This window comes from Perca flavescens, chromosome 13 (assembly GCF_004354835.1).
Source record: "Perca flavescens isolate YP-PL-M2 chromosome 13, PFLA_1.0, whole genome shotgun sequence".
NCBI classification, from domain to species: Eukaryota; Metazoa; Chordata; class Actinopteri; order Perciformes; family Percidae; genus Perca; species Perca flavescens.
In genome coordinates this window covers 15,410,946-15,426,613 of record NC_041343.1, presented here as the reverse complement: position 1 = coordinate 15,426,613, position 15,668 = coordinate 15,410,946, and the positions used below count along the sequence as shown (strand labels likewise).

At 42.1% G+C, this 15,668-nt stretch overlaps 1 protein-coding gene across 1 annotated transcript in view; it reads left to right on the top strand.

Moving 5' to 3' along the window:
* The first annotated feature begins 11,238 nt into the window (after positions 1–11,238).
* Positions 11,239–15,668, top strand: part of ppp3ca (protein phosphatase 3, catalytic subunit, alpha isozyme) — a 28,242-nt gene continuing 23,812 nt past the window's right edge. The window contains exon 1 of the mRNA XM_028595408.1: positions 11,239–11,529. Coding sequence (XP_028451209.1) covers positions 11,475–11,529 — 55 coding nt within the window. The 5' untranslated portion in view covers positions 11,239–11,474. The remainder of the gene's footprint in view (positions 11,530–15,668) is intronic.

The following is a 15,668-nucleotide window of genomic DNA, read 5'->3' as shown; positions in this document are numbered from 1 at the left end:
AGCCAAAATGTTACAATGTAGGCTATTGAGTGGAAAATCATCTAAAATAATCACGTAAAATAAAACATCTTAAATCTGCCAATGGGATACAAGACTTTCACTTGTTTCTAAATGTTTGCACTTGCACCTTTTTGTAATTTTTTTACGATGCTTTAAAGACTCAACACATGATTCAGCATGACGTTATTATGCATTGTGATTCATATATATTTGGAAAATACTTTAAATTCATCATGAAATAATGAGGAAAAAATAAAATTCTATTCGAAAACGTCCTCAGATGACGTCTATTTTCAGTACCAAGCAAAAGTGTTATCTTAGTTTATTAAAATGATGGGTATCTCATTTTGGAGTGACCTTTATTAGTCGCAGTATAAATTAATCCAAATTAAATCCTCCCCAAGATGTGTTTGGTAAATCTACTTGGATCTGTACCACAGAGCTGTTCCGCTTCATCAAATGAAAACGTGAACATTTTATTTTCATTATAGGTTTCTTCTTACCGTATTTTTGTTTACAGCTGTTCCATTATAGGCTGTTAAACATTTATATTGATCCCTGAAATCATCATCCAACTGCAATGACATCATCACAAGCAGGAAGTGATTGGCACGAGTGGTCACAAAAGAAGTATCCCAGTGTGGTTGTATAATAATACAAAAATTTGAAAGGGGGGGAAAAGAAGCAAAAGATTACACTTTTGTTCATTTTGAATCTAAAATGGATACTTAATTTCCTCACACATACAATCCTCTTGTAGACACATATCAGTCCAATGAATTTCCTTTGTTGGGGATCACCACATACTTCTCAAGGGCTACGAAGGGCTAAAAAGTAATATCACTATTTGTAGATCAAACAGCAGCTGGAAACACATTTCATATCTATTTTTGTCCAAATATACTTGTCACCTGTGTGATGATCACTAAATTGGCCTTAAAGATGAGGAAAGTGGACATTATGTAGCAACAACAACAAACACAACAATCACCATGGTAGAGGAGACCCCAAAACAAAACTTGTTGCAGAAAAGATTCATTTCTTTTTTTGATTATTCTTCAAAACAGACCCACCAAAATAAATGACTTGGTTTGGGGGTGTGCATTTGATCTAACAACTCACTTCCATGTGCTGTGACTTTATTTGAAAGCTGCATGTGTTTGAAATGTAGCTGTTACAAATGTTGTATTCAAGTGATATATCATTTTGTAATGAGGCAGAGTTCATATAATGTAAAAAAAAAAAAGTTAAAGACATATAGGTATAAATATGGGTATAAAGGTAAAGAGAAATAGGTATACATATAGGTATAAAGTTAGTTTGATGTGTTAGCAAGCTAACATTTCCTAATTAGCACTAAGGTACAGCTGAGGCTGATGAGAATGTCGTTAGTTTTGCAGGTATTTTGTTATAAGTATTGGACAACTTGAAATTTGAAGTCAGAAGATCACTATAGTTATTTCAATATCCTGAGAGGGATACCAATGTGTGTATAACATTTCTTGTTGAAATATTTGAGTCTGAACAAAAGTGGTGGACCGACCAACCTACACACAGTTCCATTCCGAGAGCCATGGCAAATAACATTACTGATACAGGTATTTCATTATTTGACATGCAGTACAAGTTTTGGGAAATTGATATCCATATTAAGTTAGCACTCGTTGGTGTGATAGTCACAAACTGTGTAAAAAACTGCTTTGCATTTTAGGGGTCTTTTCAGAACCAGTTCATGTCCGGTATCAAAACAGCCCAAATGTATGTAATGTGTAAACTTATAGACAAAAGTTACCCTTGATGCGACAACAAACACTAGTATAAACCAGGTGTTGCCATCTCCATGCTTTTTTGAGTCCGGAGATACTGTATGTTACTTTTGTTCTTCTATCTTATTTTTCACTGTTTCTTCATTTTGTTGTATGTTTCCATTCAGGGTTTTAGACAATTTCACTGTAATCATATGAATGAGGTGAACAGGAATAATTTTGCCTCTATAAAACCCACTCTGACCACATTCTTTTTCTCTTTTGTAGCATTCTATATGTCCTCCCTTTTGACCTTCTAAAGTCCTCTATCACTTAATATGAAACGGAGGAACATTACATTGTAGTCTGCAATCGCAAGTCGCTTTCATAGGTTGAAAAGAGGGTCAAAAGAGAGAAAGCATGAGAGAGAAGGAGAGTCATGCATGGATAGATGGGTAGGAGGGAGCAGCAAGCTGTGACTCTTGGACATGTTCTGGTGGGTGCACTGAACCCCGGAGGCTGCAGCCACACTCAGCTCTTTGTTGTTTTCGTTCTGCACAGGGAGGCACGGTACTTTCCTGAGCTGGGGAGGAGGATTAGTGTTGCATGGCCTCCATCCCCAGCTGCACACATGACCAACACCGTAGGAAAGCCCCCGAAGACGACCCAAAAGAGGTACATAAGGAATGAAGGGAGCAGGGCGAGGCATGAACATCAGCTTTCTCAAATACTGAGGAATGTTGCAAGCCCTGTAAACCCTCCAAATGATTACTGCAACACATTTTCAACATCCCCCTTATTTCAGAAAGACTGGCCTCCTGTTCTTCTACTTGTTTCTACAGTGTCTATCCCAGCTTACACATAGACATGTTCTTTTTTCTCTTATTGTTCCGCAGCACAAACACAGACTTGTTACATCCTTAACCTCTAACCTTTATCCACTTTAATAAACAGCATCAGGCCAATCCCACATTCAGCTTTATGTATGTATCTATCTATCTATCTATCTATCTATCTATCTATTTATCTATCTATCTATCTTTTTTTTATCAGCAGTGATTTCTAATATTTGACCATTTATAGTCTTGAAAGATGCCTGTGATTGCTGACTTATGATGTAATGCCTTTGTCATCTTGTTGCTGAACATTTTGAGTCCAGAGGAACTAGTATTCATATTATTAATAATAAAATTACATTTACAAAAGTATCCCATCCCAAACCCAAACATGTGTGAAACATGACATCTACTGGCAACAAACAAGGTCCTCGCTCTCTCCTATTGGCTGGTGTTTGATGCCAGGTGATGTCACTTCCTGCAGAATACCATAGATCATCTGTCACCAAATTTGACCGGCTGCTGGAGCAGAGTGTTCCAGTTTCTTCTCACAACCTCACAACCTCCAGGATGTCACTGAGTTCAAAGAGAAACAATTTCAGCACGGAACTGCATGTAAACATTTAACATGTTTTTACATTTCGGTTTTTGTAAGAATTAAACAAACAAGATACAGTGTGTTAATTATGAGTTTTAGAGGTGCAGATAGGCGTATTGTTTAGCCTTAGAGTGAGCCAAGCCAGCTGTTTATCCTTCTCTTTTCTTTCTGCTTCTGATCTTCATGCTAAGCTAAGTTAAATGCCTCCAGGCTCTGGCTCCACAGTTAATGCACAGATACGAGGGTAGAATCAATCTTCTTATCTAATTCTTGGCAAGAAAGTGAATAAGCATATTTACCAAAAGCCCAACTATTACTTTACCAAAAGCAGTTAACCTAAAGGCAGTTACATAATAAAACAATCTTGCTAAATTATTTGTGTGTTTATGGTTGTACTACAGTTTTAGAAATAGGCCTGGGTTGGGGCCTGCAGTGTAACCAAAGTAATGAGATCAAGCCAGTGACTTTCTACCATTAGACAACACATATAACTCAAGTCAATCAGAATAAAACAAACTCACTCTATATCAACTGAATCCAGATAAGGTGATCTGGAAGTGAGGAAATTATCAAGTAATTCAAGAAGGGTACATAAACAATGGGCTGTGCAAGTAGCACAAAAAGAGAAATTAATACATTCATTTTATATCAATATGCTTTTTTACTGTTATTGTTACGAGCCAAGGTATTTTGCTTGAGATGTAATTGAATCACATACAACATGGCTTGTGATTTCATTAATGGCTTGTGCTGTTAATGTGACTGCAAAATAACTGCGAGTTAATTATGTGGGAACATCTGAATAAGCTTCAGTATATAAAGTTGGAATAGGCCATTTCTAAGTGCCATTTTCTCCTAGCACTGTGCCAGGACGGCATGCCAGCAAAAACAGTATTTAAAAGGAGGGGTCAACAAAGGTAGCTGCAACAAGTCAATGCTAACCTGACTCCGCCAGATGGATCGCTTCGCATTTGCTCAGCATATCCATCTGGGAACTTTCCGTTGGAGAACTTTTGGAAAGGGGTGAAAATACTGGTTAGCTGATTGGATGAAGCATCTGTCTATCACCTATGTTGGTGATAGACGGGCCAAATCAACCAATCAGATCCACGAAGCGTATGAAAATACAACCACAAGCCCGCCCCTGCTGCTGCAAGCAAAGCATAGCTCGTAAGCTCAGCAAGCAAGCAACATGTCGGTAAAGGATATTTGCCGTTTGTGTAACGAGAATTTAGGAATAAAAGCCACCATTTCAGGTTCCCGGACCGCTGTCTGAAAATACTGGTTAGCTGATTGGATAAACCATCTGTCTATCACCACCTAACCCGCCTCAAAACCAACGCTGATTGGCCCGGTCGTTTGGCTAACGGCTCCAAATTTTCTCTATCTCAAGATGCCAGACTGATCTGCGAGTGGAAAACTGGAGCTCGCGAGATCAGGACGGTCTCACGAGGCTAGGTCAATGCCACTGCAGAAATACTCTACACCTGAGAACCAGATTTATTTGTAAGTAAATGTCATTTAAAATTAGGTTTGCACACTTTGCACTCTGTACATTTGACAGTCAGTCTGTCACTTCTGCATGTCATTTCAAAGCAATGTAATGCTTTTTAAGGCATTATATCAGATTTGGCAGTTAGTCATTTTTGTATGTTATGCATAATACATTTTGGCTCAAGAATATTGTTAATTTTGATCTCAATACTGAACTGCATCTCAGGTTTATCTGTTCCAGCAATATTGGCAACTTCAAGGACACACCACTTCCATCCCACACTCTCAATTGAGTCCCCAAAGTGTTAGGGATTTTGTGGTGTGTGTTCCCATCCTAATGAACAAACCTAATCACGCCTTGTGTGAGCTCACAGCTCCACGCTGTAGACGCCCGCTGCCTGATGAGCAACACTGGCTCCATTTCTCAAGATTTATTACTCATTCTGCTACTAATCACATGCTCAGCCTCAGCTGTCAGGAAGCAAGTGGCTCTATTGTATTGACTGACAGCATGAGGACAAAAAACATGACAAAATTACATCAACAACTGTTTAGCTTGTACCACTAAATACGTAGTGTCATTGTTTTCTCAAATGATCATGACTCTAAATGTGAAACAGCAAACACTGCCCCTCCTGTAGCAGTACCAGCCAACCAGCTGTTGCTGTCATTGCAATTAAAATCAAGGTTAGGGCCCCATCTAGTGGCATGTCCTACAGAGGCTGTCTGAGAAACTTCCTTTAGAATACATTAAATAAATAAAATAAAATAATAACTAGGAGTAGAGATGACTATCAAAAGTGTGTGCTTTTTAGGTAATAAACAAATCATACCAGTAATACACTCAGTGATCGCTCAAGCAGTGTTTTACCCCATGCTGCTTCTTAAGAGTTCAAAATGTAGCATCATGCTCCTCTCACGTCCTGCTGCTTTCAGTCATGTTCTTTTGAAAAGAGCTTTTACTGTTCTTAAGAAAGGGACAGACTAGTCACCAAAGGTTGGGTTAGAAATTCATGGTTCAAAACTCATGATTCAAAATGTTATAAATCTGCTAACATGAACAATATTCACTTCAGGTTTGCTACAGTACAGACAAGGTGTGCTAATGTTGTCTTTCATCAAAATGTCCATGCATTTAAGACAAATGATGGTAATCTTAGATATTGGTCTTACTTATTTCTATGTAGCTTTTTTGGGAGGCTTTTATGGCCTTTAATTGACAGGCCAGCTTGAAGAGAGGAGAGGGGAGAGAGGAGGGAGGACGACATGCAGCAAAGGACCATGGATTTGAACCCAGGCCACTGCCAAGGACTCAGCCTACATGGTCACTCTACTGGGTGAGCTAGAGGTCGCCCCTCTGTAGCTTTTTTAGTAACACATCTAGAGTCTGAATGCCAAATGGGAAACTTTTTAGGGCAAGGAATCTAAAAGTCAACTTTTCAATTCTATAATGTTCAATGTGAAAACACTTAGTGCCAGTTTGCATTTTTATACGGATTTAACAGGATGACATGAAATAATCCATTTAAAAATGCAAGTGTTATACATAAAAGGACTAGTATGCTAAATGCTAAGTGACATGTTTTATGGATATTTCATATTATATTCATGCATAATAATAACATTTGAGCAACTGATAAACTGTACAATTAACCCAAATAGTGAATGCAATACCTAGAGAAAGTTTGTGTAAATCCAGCTATTTGGATTTTGAGCAGATTATATTCTGTAAATGTTGCATTAGAGATTAGTTTTCCTGTTATTTTTAGGAACTTTTAATACAAGTCTCTGTATTATGTATTTTATTAATTTATTAACAATCATACATACTTAATAGGCTTCTTTTTTTACAGTGTTTTCTTCTCCCTGACACTTGGCCCTTGTTCTATTAGCTCTTTGGTAGTTTTAACTGTGTACTTTTTTTAATGCAGGTAAATAAAGGCCAACTTTTTTTTTTAAGTTGTCTTACAGCCTTAAAATCAAGAAGGCCTTGCAACCCCTGTGAAGCTTTGCATTCCAATTTTAACTTGATTTCTCACATTGATATGGTGTTCCAAAACAGTTTTCATTTGTTAGAATAAAATAAATCAAGGGTTATGGCTATACCAGCAGTTTGTGTAAAAGTCCCCAAATGGTGTCTGGCTCATGGTTGGCTAAATGAAGAATGAGGTGCCTTACAGTCCACACTTAGGGGTTAAATGACCACTTTCACATGAAGTGCCACAATATTCGGGATTTGTACATATAATAGTATTTTTGAATTCATATTTTTTTATTGAATTCATATGCAACTATATATATATATATATATATATATATATATATATATATATCCATCCATCCATCCATCTTCGTCCGCTTATCCGGTGTCGGGTCGCGGGGGGAGCAGCTCCAGCAGGGGACCCCAAACTTCCCTTTCCCGAGCAACATTAACCAGCTCCGACTGGGGATCGGCGTTCCCAGGCCAGGTTGGAGATATAATCCCTCCACCTAGTCCTGGGTCTTCCCGAGGCCTCCTCCCAGCTGGGCGTGCCTGGAACACCTCCCTAGGGGAGGCGCCCAGGGGCATCCTTACCAGATGCCCGAACCACCTCAACTGGCTCCTTTCGACGCAAAGGAGCAGCGGCTCTACTCCGAGCTCCTCACGGATGACTGAGCTTCTCACCCTATCTCTAAGGGAGACGCCAGCCACCCTCCTGAGGAAACCCATTTCAGCCGCTTGTACCCTGGATCTCGTTCTTTCGGTCATGACCCAGCCTTCATGACCATAGGTGAGGGTAGGAACGAAAACTGACCCGGTAGATCGAGAGCTTTGCCTTCTGGCTAAGCTCTCTTTTCGTCAACGGTGCGATAGATTGAATGCAATACCGCACCCGCTGCGCCCGATTCTCCGACCAATCTCCCGCTCCATTGTCCCTCACTCGCGAACACAACCCCAAGGTACTTGAACTCCTTCACTTGGGGTAAGGACTCATTCCCTACCTGGAGAAGGCATTCCATCGGTTTCCTGCTGAGAACCATGGCCTCAGATTTAGAGGTGCTGATCCTCATCCCAACCGCTTCACACTCGGTTGCGAACCGATCCAGTGAGTGCTGAAGGTCGCAGGCCGATGATGCCATCAGGACCACATCATCTGCAAAGAGCAGCGATGAGATCCCCAGCCCACCAAACTGCAACCCCTCCCCACCCCGACTACGCCTCGATATCCTGTCCATAAATACTACAAACAGGATTGGTGACAAAGCGCAGCCCTGGCGGAGGCCAACCCTCACCTGAAAAGAGTCCGACTTACTACCGAGAACCCGGACACAGCTCTCGCTTTGGTTGTACAGAGATTGGATGGCCCTGAGAAGAGACCCCCTCACCCCATACTCCCGCAGCACCTCCCACAGTATCTCCCGGGGGACCCGGTCATACGCCTTCTCCAAATCCACAAAACACATGTAGACCGGTTGGGCATACTCCCAGGCTCCCTCCAGGATCCTTGCGAGAGTGAAGAGCTGGTCCGTTGTTCCACGACCAGGACGGAATCCGCATTGTTCCTCCTCAACCCGAGGTTCGACTATTGGCGAACCCTCCTTTCCAGCACCTTGGAGTAGACTTTACCAGGGAGGCTGAGAAGTGTGATACCCCTATAATTGGCACACACCCTCTGGTCCCCCCTTTTTAAAAAGGGGAACCACCACCCCAGTCTGCCACTCCTTTGGCACCGTCCCAGACTTCCACGCAATGTTGAAAAGGCGTGTCAACCAGGACAGCCCCTCCACACCCAGAGCCTTGAGCATTTCTGGACGGATCTCATCAATCTCCGGGGCTTTGCCACTGTGTAGTTGTTTGACTACATCAGTGACTTCCGCCTGGGAAATCGACGACAATCCCCCATTATCCTCCAGCTCTGCCTCTAACATAGAGGGCGTATTAGTCAGATTCAGGAGTTCCTCAAAGTGCTCCTTCCACCGCCCTATTACCTCCTCAGTTGAGGTCAACAGTGTCCCATCCTTACTGTACACAGCTTGGATGGTTCCCCCCCCCTCCTGAGGTGGCGAACAGTTTTCCAGAAGCACTTTGGTGCCGACCGAAAGTCCTTCTCCATGTCTTCTCCAAACTTCTCCCACACCCGCTGCTTTGCCTCTTTCACGGCAGAGGCTGCAGCCCTTCGGGCCCTTCGGTACCCTGCAACTGCCTCCGGAGTCCTCGGGATAACATATCCCGGAAAGACTCCTTCTTCAGTCGGACGGCTTCCCTGACCACCGTTGTCCACCACGGTGTTCGTGGGGTTACCCCCTTGAGGCACCTAAGACCCTAAGACCACAGCTCCTCGCTGCAGCTTCAGCAATGGAAACTTTGAACATTGTCCACTCGGGTTCAATGCCCCCAGCCTCCACAGGGATGCACGAAAAGCTCCGCCCGGAGGTGTGAGTTGAAAGTCTGTTGGACAGGGGCCTCCTCAGACGTTCCCAATTTACCCGCACTACACGTTTGGGCTTACCAGGTCTGTCCAGAGTCTTCCCCACCCTCTGACCCAACTCACCACCAGATGGTGATCGGTTGACAGCTCTGCCCCTCTCTTCACCCGAGTGTCCAAAACATACGGCCTCAGATCAGATGAAACGATTATGAAATCGATCATTGACCTTGGCCTAGGGTGCTCTGGTACCAGATACACTTATGAGCATCCCTATGTTCGAACATGGTGTTCGTTATAGACAATCCATGACTAGCACAGAAGTCCAACAACAAACAACCACTCTGGTTTAGATCAGGGAGGCCGTTCCTCCCAATCACGCCTCCAGGTGTCTCCATCATTGCCCGTGTGCGTTGAAGTCCCCCAGCAGAACAATGGAGTCCCCACTGGAGCCCCATGCAGGACTCCAGTCAAGGTCTCAAGAAGGCCGAATACTCCGAACTCCTGTTTGGTGCATATGCACAAACAACAGTCAGAGTTTTCCCCCACAACCCGCAGGCGTGGGGAGGCGACCCTCTCGTCCACGGGGTAAACTCCAACACAGCGGCGCTCAGCCGGGGCTTGTGAGTATCCCCCACCCGCCCGGCGCCTCACACCCTGGGCAACTCCGGAGAAGAAAAGAGTCCAACCCCTATCCAGGAGTATGGTTCCAGAACCAAGACTGTGCGTGAGGTAAGCCCCACCAGATCTAACGGTAGCGCTCCACCTCCCGCACCAGTTCGGCTCCTTCCCCCACAGAGAGGTGGCGTTCCCGTCCCCAGAGCCAGCGTCTGCTGCCCGGGTCTGGTCCGTCGAGGCCCCTGACCTTCACTGCCACCCATGTGGCATCGCACCCGACCCCAACGGTTCCTCCCACAGGTGGTGGGCCCATGGGATGGAGGGAGTTGCCACGTAGCTTGTTCGGGCTGTGCCCGGCGGGCTCCGTGGCAAACCCGGCCACCAGGCGCTCGCCCGGCGAGCCCACCGTCTGGGCCTGGCTCCAGGCGGGGCCCCGGCTTCCTCCGGGCAGGGTCACTCCATCTCTGCTTAGCTTTTTCATTGGGGTTTTTGAACCATTCTTTGTCTGGCCCCTCACCTGAGACCACTTTGCCTTGGGCGACCCTACCAGGAGCACAAAGCTCCAGACAACACAGCCCTCAGGTTCACAGAGACACACAAACCTCTCCACCACGATAAGGTGATGGTTCACGGAGAGGTATATATATATATATATATATATATATATATATATATATATATATATATATATATATATATATGTATGTATGTATGTATGTATGTATGTATATATATATATATATATATATATATATATATATATATATATATATATGTGTATGTATATATATATATATATATATATATATATATATATATATATATATATATATATATGTATATATGTGTATATGTATACTATATGTATACTATATGTATGCACTGGACCACAATTCAGTCAATAGATTTAGGGTAATTAACAAATGATGACAAAAAAACATGTAGGCTAAAATTTAAGTTTGGGTTTTACAGCAGACAAGTGTTTTGATATAGGCTAAGTGTAGCCCACTCATCAGAAAATGTATTTATTGGCATTTCCTGTGGCACATAAACAAAAATGACGTCATCTCCAAATTGGTAAAATAACATGAATTTTTCTTTTAAAATGTGTGCTATCGCCACGTTTGAGTAGCTCAGTTTGCACAAACCCTGGCGGTTTGTCGCCACCAAGCGAAATGTCTCTGCTGTCTTTGCCATAAATCCAACTGCCTGTGATGCTCGCGTGCACGTGCGCGCGCCTGTAATCAAAACGAACCTGTCCAGTGATCATGAATGTTACACATGTTTGAACCGAGGCCCATACGCTCCCATCTTCGGGCGTACAGAAATTTCGAGAATACCGAAACATGGCGCGCCGTGCGTGCGTGGGGGCAACCCCGTCTCAGCCTCCATCTGATGGCAGCATCAGGCAGTCCCGTGAAACATTTGCGTGGGAGTTCCCTCCACCGCCATGTCGGGGGTGCATCGCTCTCTCTCTCTCTCTCTCTCTCTCTCTCTCTCTCTCTCTCTCTCTCTCTCTCTCTCTCTCTCTCTCCGTTCATCCTCCCCCACATTAACAGCTTAGCACAGCAGCAGCTCCTACTGTACAGCATCCAGCATCCAGCATTCATCCCTGCCTGGGGAGCAGCAGTCCTACCCGGCGCAGCACCGACGCACGGAGGGGGCGCATCATCTAAGTGATGCCACAGCATCAGTCGCATTTCGACAACAAATACTGAGAGTAGACTCTAAAAGGAGGGAGAGAAAACAGCTTCAGCCTCGAAGACAGCAACTGCCCATGAAGATGTCTAACGCTGACATCGTCTTAAACGCCACCGATCGGATGGTGAAATGTAAGTTAGCCTACATTTTGCGTTAGGTTATGGCTGTAGAAAGATATTACATAACATCTCCTGAATTTAGCTCCTCGTGGTTTGGCAGAATATGGCCTTTATTTTTCATGTCGTGCATTAATGGTGTATATGCGGCCATCAAGTTGTATTCACGGTGATGATAGTGAGCTGCTGGAGCTTTGATGTTGATAAACAATCCGGTTTTCTTTGCTGCACAGCCCCCGCGAAGATCGGGCATAAAGCTTAGAAGCAGCAGTGCAGCGGGGAAATATGGATTTTATTGCACACATTTATTTATATTGTAATCGTTGCTGTCACGATATGACTGCCTATATGTTGGCTTTAGCCCGGTATAGGCATAAGAGGAGAGATGGAAAAACTGCTGAATTACCGAGCTTGTGGTAGAAGCTGGGGCAGTGATGCAGCAGGATTTCACAGGCTTTGACAGGGCCAGTGGAAGAGGAAGAGGGCATGTAATTGACATTTAATGGGGATATATTTTACCGGGAGTGAGTCATGTTTTAATTTGCTGAGAAAAGGTCTATATGGGATCCCAAAAGCTGCATCAGTAGATGTTGAGAAGGATGACTTGGACAACTTGGATCAATGGAGGATGATGAAGTGCTCACAGTTGTGCCATAACTCATTTGATCAATGCTCATTTTGACAATGGATCAGGTCACAATCACCACTGTGCCTGAATATATTCACATTCTGTAGACTATATTGTCGTTCGTAATGGCCAAGTAGCTCAGTAAGCATTAACAACTTTGTCCTTTAGGCTACAGAGTTTTGGAAACAGAATAATATGCACTATGAGATACACTTATGTGACAATGAATGCAGGCACAATGAATGTCCTGTAAGCATTTAAATGTTACAATTGAAAAACTAACTTTAGGAATTATACTTACAGGTCTGAACACTCTATATTGTAGGAACTATATTGTGAATCAGCAGTCCTTCCCGAGGGACCCTAACAATCTTATGCTCAGACTAATTTTTAATGGAAATAACACACTGTGCATCCTAAATTCTGAAACACATCATACTGCAGACAATTTGTTTTATATCTGCCATGTTAGCAGATGATACACTTCATTGTTTTGCCAGGACATTCTCTCCAAACAGTGCATCTAGCCACACTATCATTTGTCACAATAATGTCCATAGTAAGAGAAAGAAGTTGATAAAATTACATTAGTAGTTGTTGTTTTGAGCAAGACCTCACAACCAAGATATAACTGTTTTTTTTGGCAAAGCTTTACTGACATCCAGGCATTCAAAAATATGTCAAACAAAAGGTTTATATCAGCAAACGCTGCACAGACAAAAATTCTGACTCAGACTTTTGCTTTTGTAACATGGTCATGTAACATTTAGCATTTTCGTGCAGGATTCTAAACACTCAAAGCATATTTTTCTGGTTCAGTCAAATAATATGCATTTGTTTCATTTTTGCTATTCTCGTAGCCTTAGGTTAATTTAAAAATCTTTCTCAATAGCTTCACCTATCTTCAAATCCCCATTAATTTGCTCTTTTGGACCATCGAAAATGGATAATTTCACTTCTATCCGCTCTACTATTCTTGTATTCCACTTTGAAAAATTAGTAAAACCCAAGTTTTGTTTTTTAATCCCCAAAAGGCTGACAAGTTAAAAAACTAGATGCAAGAAAAATTAATCATGCATCCTTCAGGTGATCAAAAGAAGTTATTAAGACAATGGTGATTTTGATAAGTCGAGACTGACATTTTTGACAGCTATTGTGTTGCATGTGTCGCATGTAGAAAACTACAGAGCACTGATTCTTCAAGGTACTACTACAAGTTATTTTTAACCCTGTATACATTTAGAACTTAAACCACAGCAAGTTTCTTAGCGCTTCTCTTTTTTCTTACATGTTTTAACCTGACAGAACATATCTTAAGAGATACAATAAGTGCTGGTCTGTGCAGTTTGTTTTCCACGGCACTGTCATTGCCGTGCTGTGGGCACCGAGAGGCATATTCAGGTCAGTTATTTCAGGGAATGGGGCCTTTAGTACACCTGTGAACTATCTTACTTTATTATAGCACCGTAGAAAATCATTTTCTTCATGTCACAGTCACTGTATCTTAAAGAAATGCAGCACGTGCATTTGTAACTGTTTTTCCATTGTTTGAAGCAACAAAAGCAGTTTCTTTAAATAAATAATTATGCAACAATATGAGAAGCACTGCACTGAGACATGATACAGTATGTCAGCTTTAAACTCAACAGGCCTTGCGTCAGGCTAAAATATTCACTCCAGCTTTCAGTAGCAACAAATTGGTTCACACTTATGTTGATAATAGTTTATCAATGGTTACGATGGCGCAATAGTTGGGTTTAGCAGAACAGGTCTGCTTTTATCTTTTTGTTTAACATTGGTCGGGAGGTACGTAACCCTTCAAACATCAGCATAAAGCAGCTGGTGGAGCTGTAGGGGGTGGGTGGAAAGAAAGCAACACAACATATGCTAAAAGCTTGACACTTGGGTCTGTAGACTGTGTGTTAATTGGACCTCTTATAAATGCACACTGTTTAGTTAGTCCAATCAGATGAAGCCATTTCCTGACTGAACCCAAGGTTGCTCATTAGCAACATAAAATGCGCTTTCATTTTTTTCCAGCTTGCCGTATGGAGATACCATTCTCAGGAAAATGTGTTTTGGCATAAAAAAGTGTACAGTACAGGCTCATATTATATTATATATTATATGTGATCGGAAAAAATTGATGTGTGTCTACCGCATGAGCATTTCCAACAGCATCTCTGTGAATCTCTAATGCAAATTGCAGTTTTCCGTGGCGGCACTGGCTGTACTCCAACAGTCAGCTGCTGCTGCTGCTGTTGCCCGGCAACATACTGTATTTCGTAGTTCAACTCTGCTCTGGTGCTGAGCAGAAGTCAGCTTTTCATCTCATCTCATCTCACCATACATCTATTTCACTGGACTTGTACAGTTGAGTCTACATATGTACGTGTCTGCAAAATGCATTGTTGAAGATCATTTGTCTAGTATCTGGGTTGCTTTTTTGGATTGTTTTGTTATTAGTGGTCTTAATCCTTTGTTGCTCCATTCTGCATAAAGAAGCTAAGTGGTATGTCCTTTTCAAAGCATCTGCATGTGGCTCTATTTCAGTTCATGTTACTGGTAAAAAGGTGGCAGCAGTTTGAATAAAAAGTATAATCAGTTCATGGTGATTTAAGTTTCTGCATTTTACATTTACTGTTTTAAGATACTTATTTTAGTCAGTGTTTTTATAGCTCATTGGCTCATCTACTTCCTCTCAATTTAATTCATCGCTGCATTTGAGACGTATTTTGCCAAGTTGTATCCCCATGCTTTCAGGCTGCCAAACAATGCCATTAACCTAAGTAAAACTTGAATGGTGACAGTGCTGAGTTGATACTAGCTGGTGGTAAAGTGTCAAAGCACACATCGCCATCACAGATACACACTGCACACCGTGAACATTCTTTATACACTCGCTGGGGTCCGCCTCATTATCCCAGGAGCAGCGACTTTGAGGAGATTTCTCTAGTCAAGCATTCATTATTAAAGAGCATGTTGATCATGTTCGGTTTAAGCCTGAGCTTTGAGACTCTTCCTTTGTCTTCTCTTCATTTGGCACTACTGAGTGGCCCTGTTTGCTATGCACTGCACAAATCTTGCAAGCATACCATTACTCTTGAATATACTGCTGCTGATGTCTTGTTTCATATGTACATAATATGTGCGTAGATGGAGTAAAGTACTAGAATATTTTACTAAAACTACTAATTAATAAGTAAAAAGTCGGAGTAAACATTTCTGAGTTACGTTTTAAAAGGGGAGGGGGTGGTATAAGATGATGATAATGTTATATGATAGAACTATTAAATTAAAGACCATCTTTAGGCTACAAAATAAAGTGCATTAACATGCACAATATTGTCTCACACTAGGGAAACAACCTCACGCCACCAAGCCCTTATATCCGAACAATAAATTCCTTATAGACAGAAATTTGCATCCTGTGCGTAGATCTCATTATCAATTTTAAATATACAACCACCTTTCTCAGTATAGCCTTAAAAGAGTTAACCAGAAAAGAGGACAAAATATCAGACAA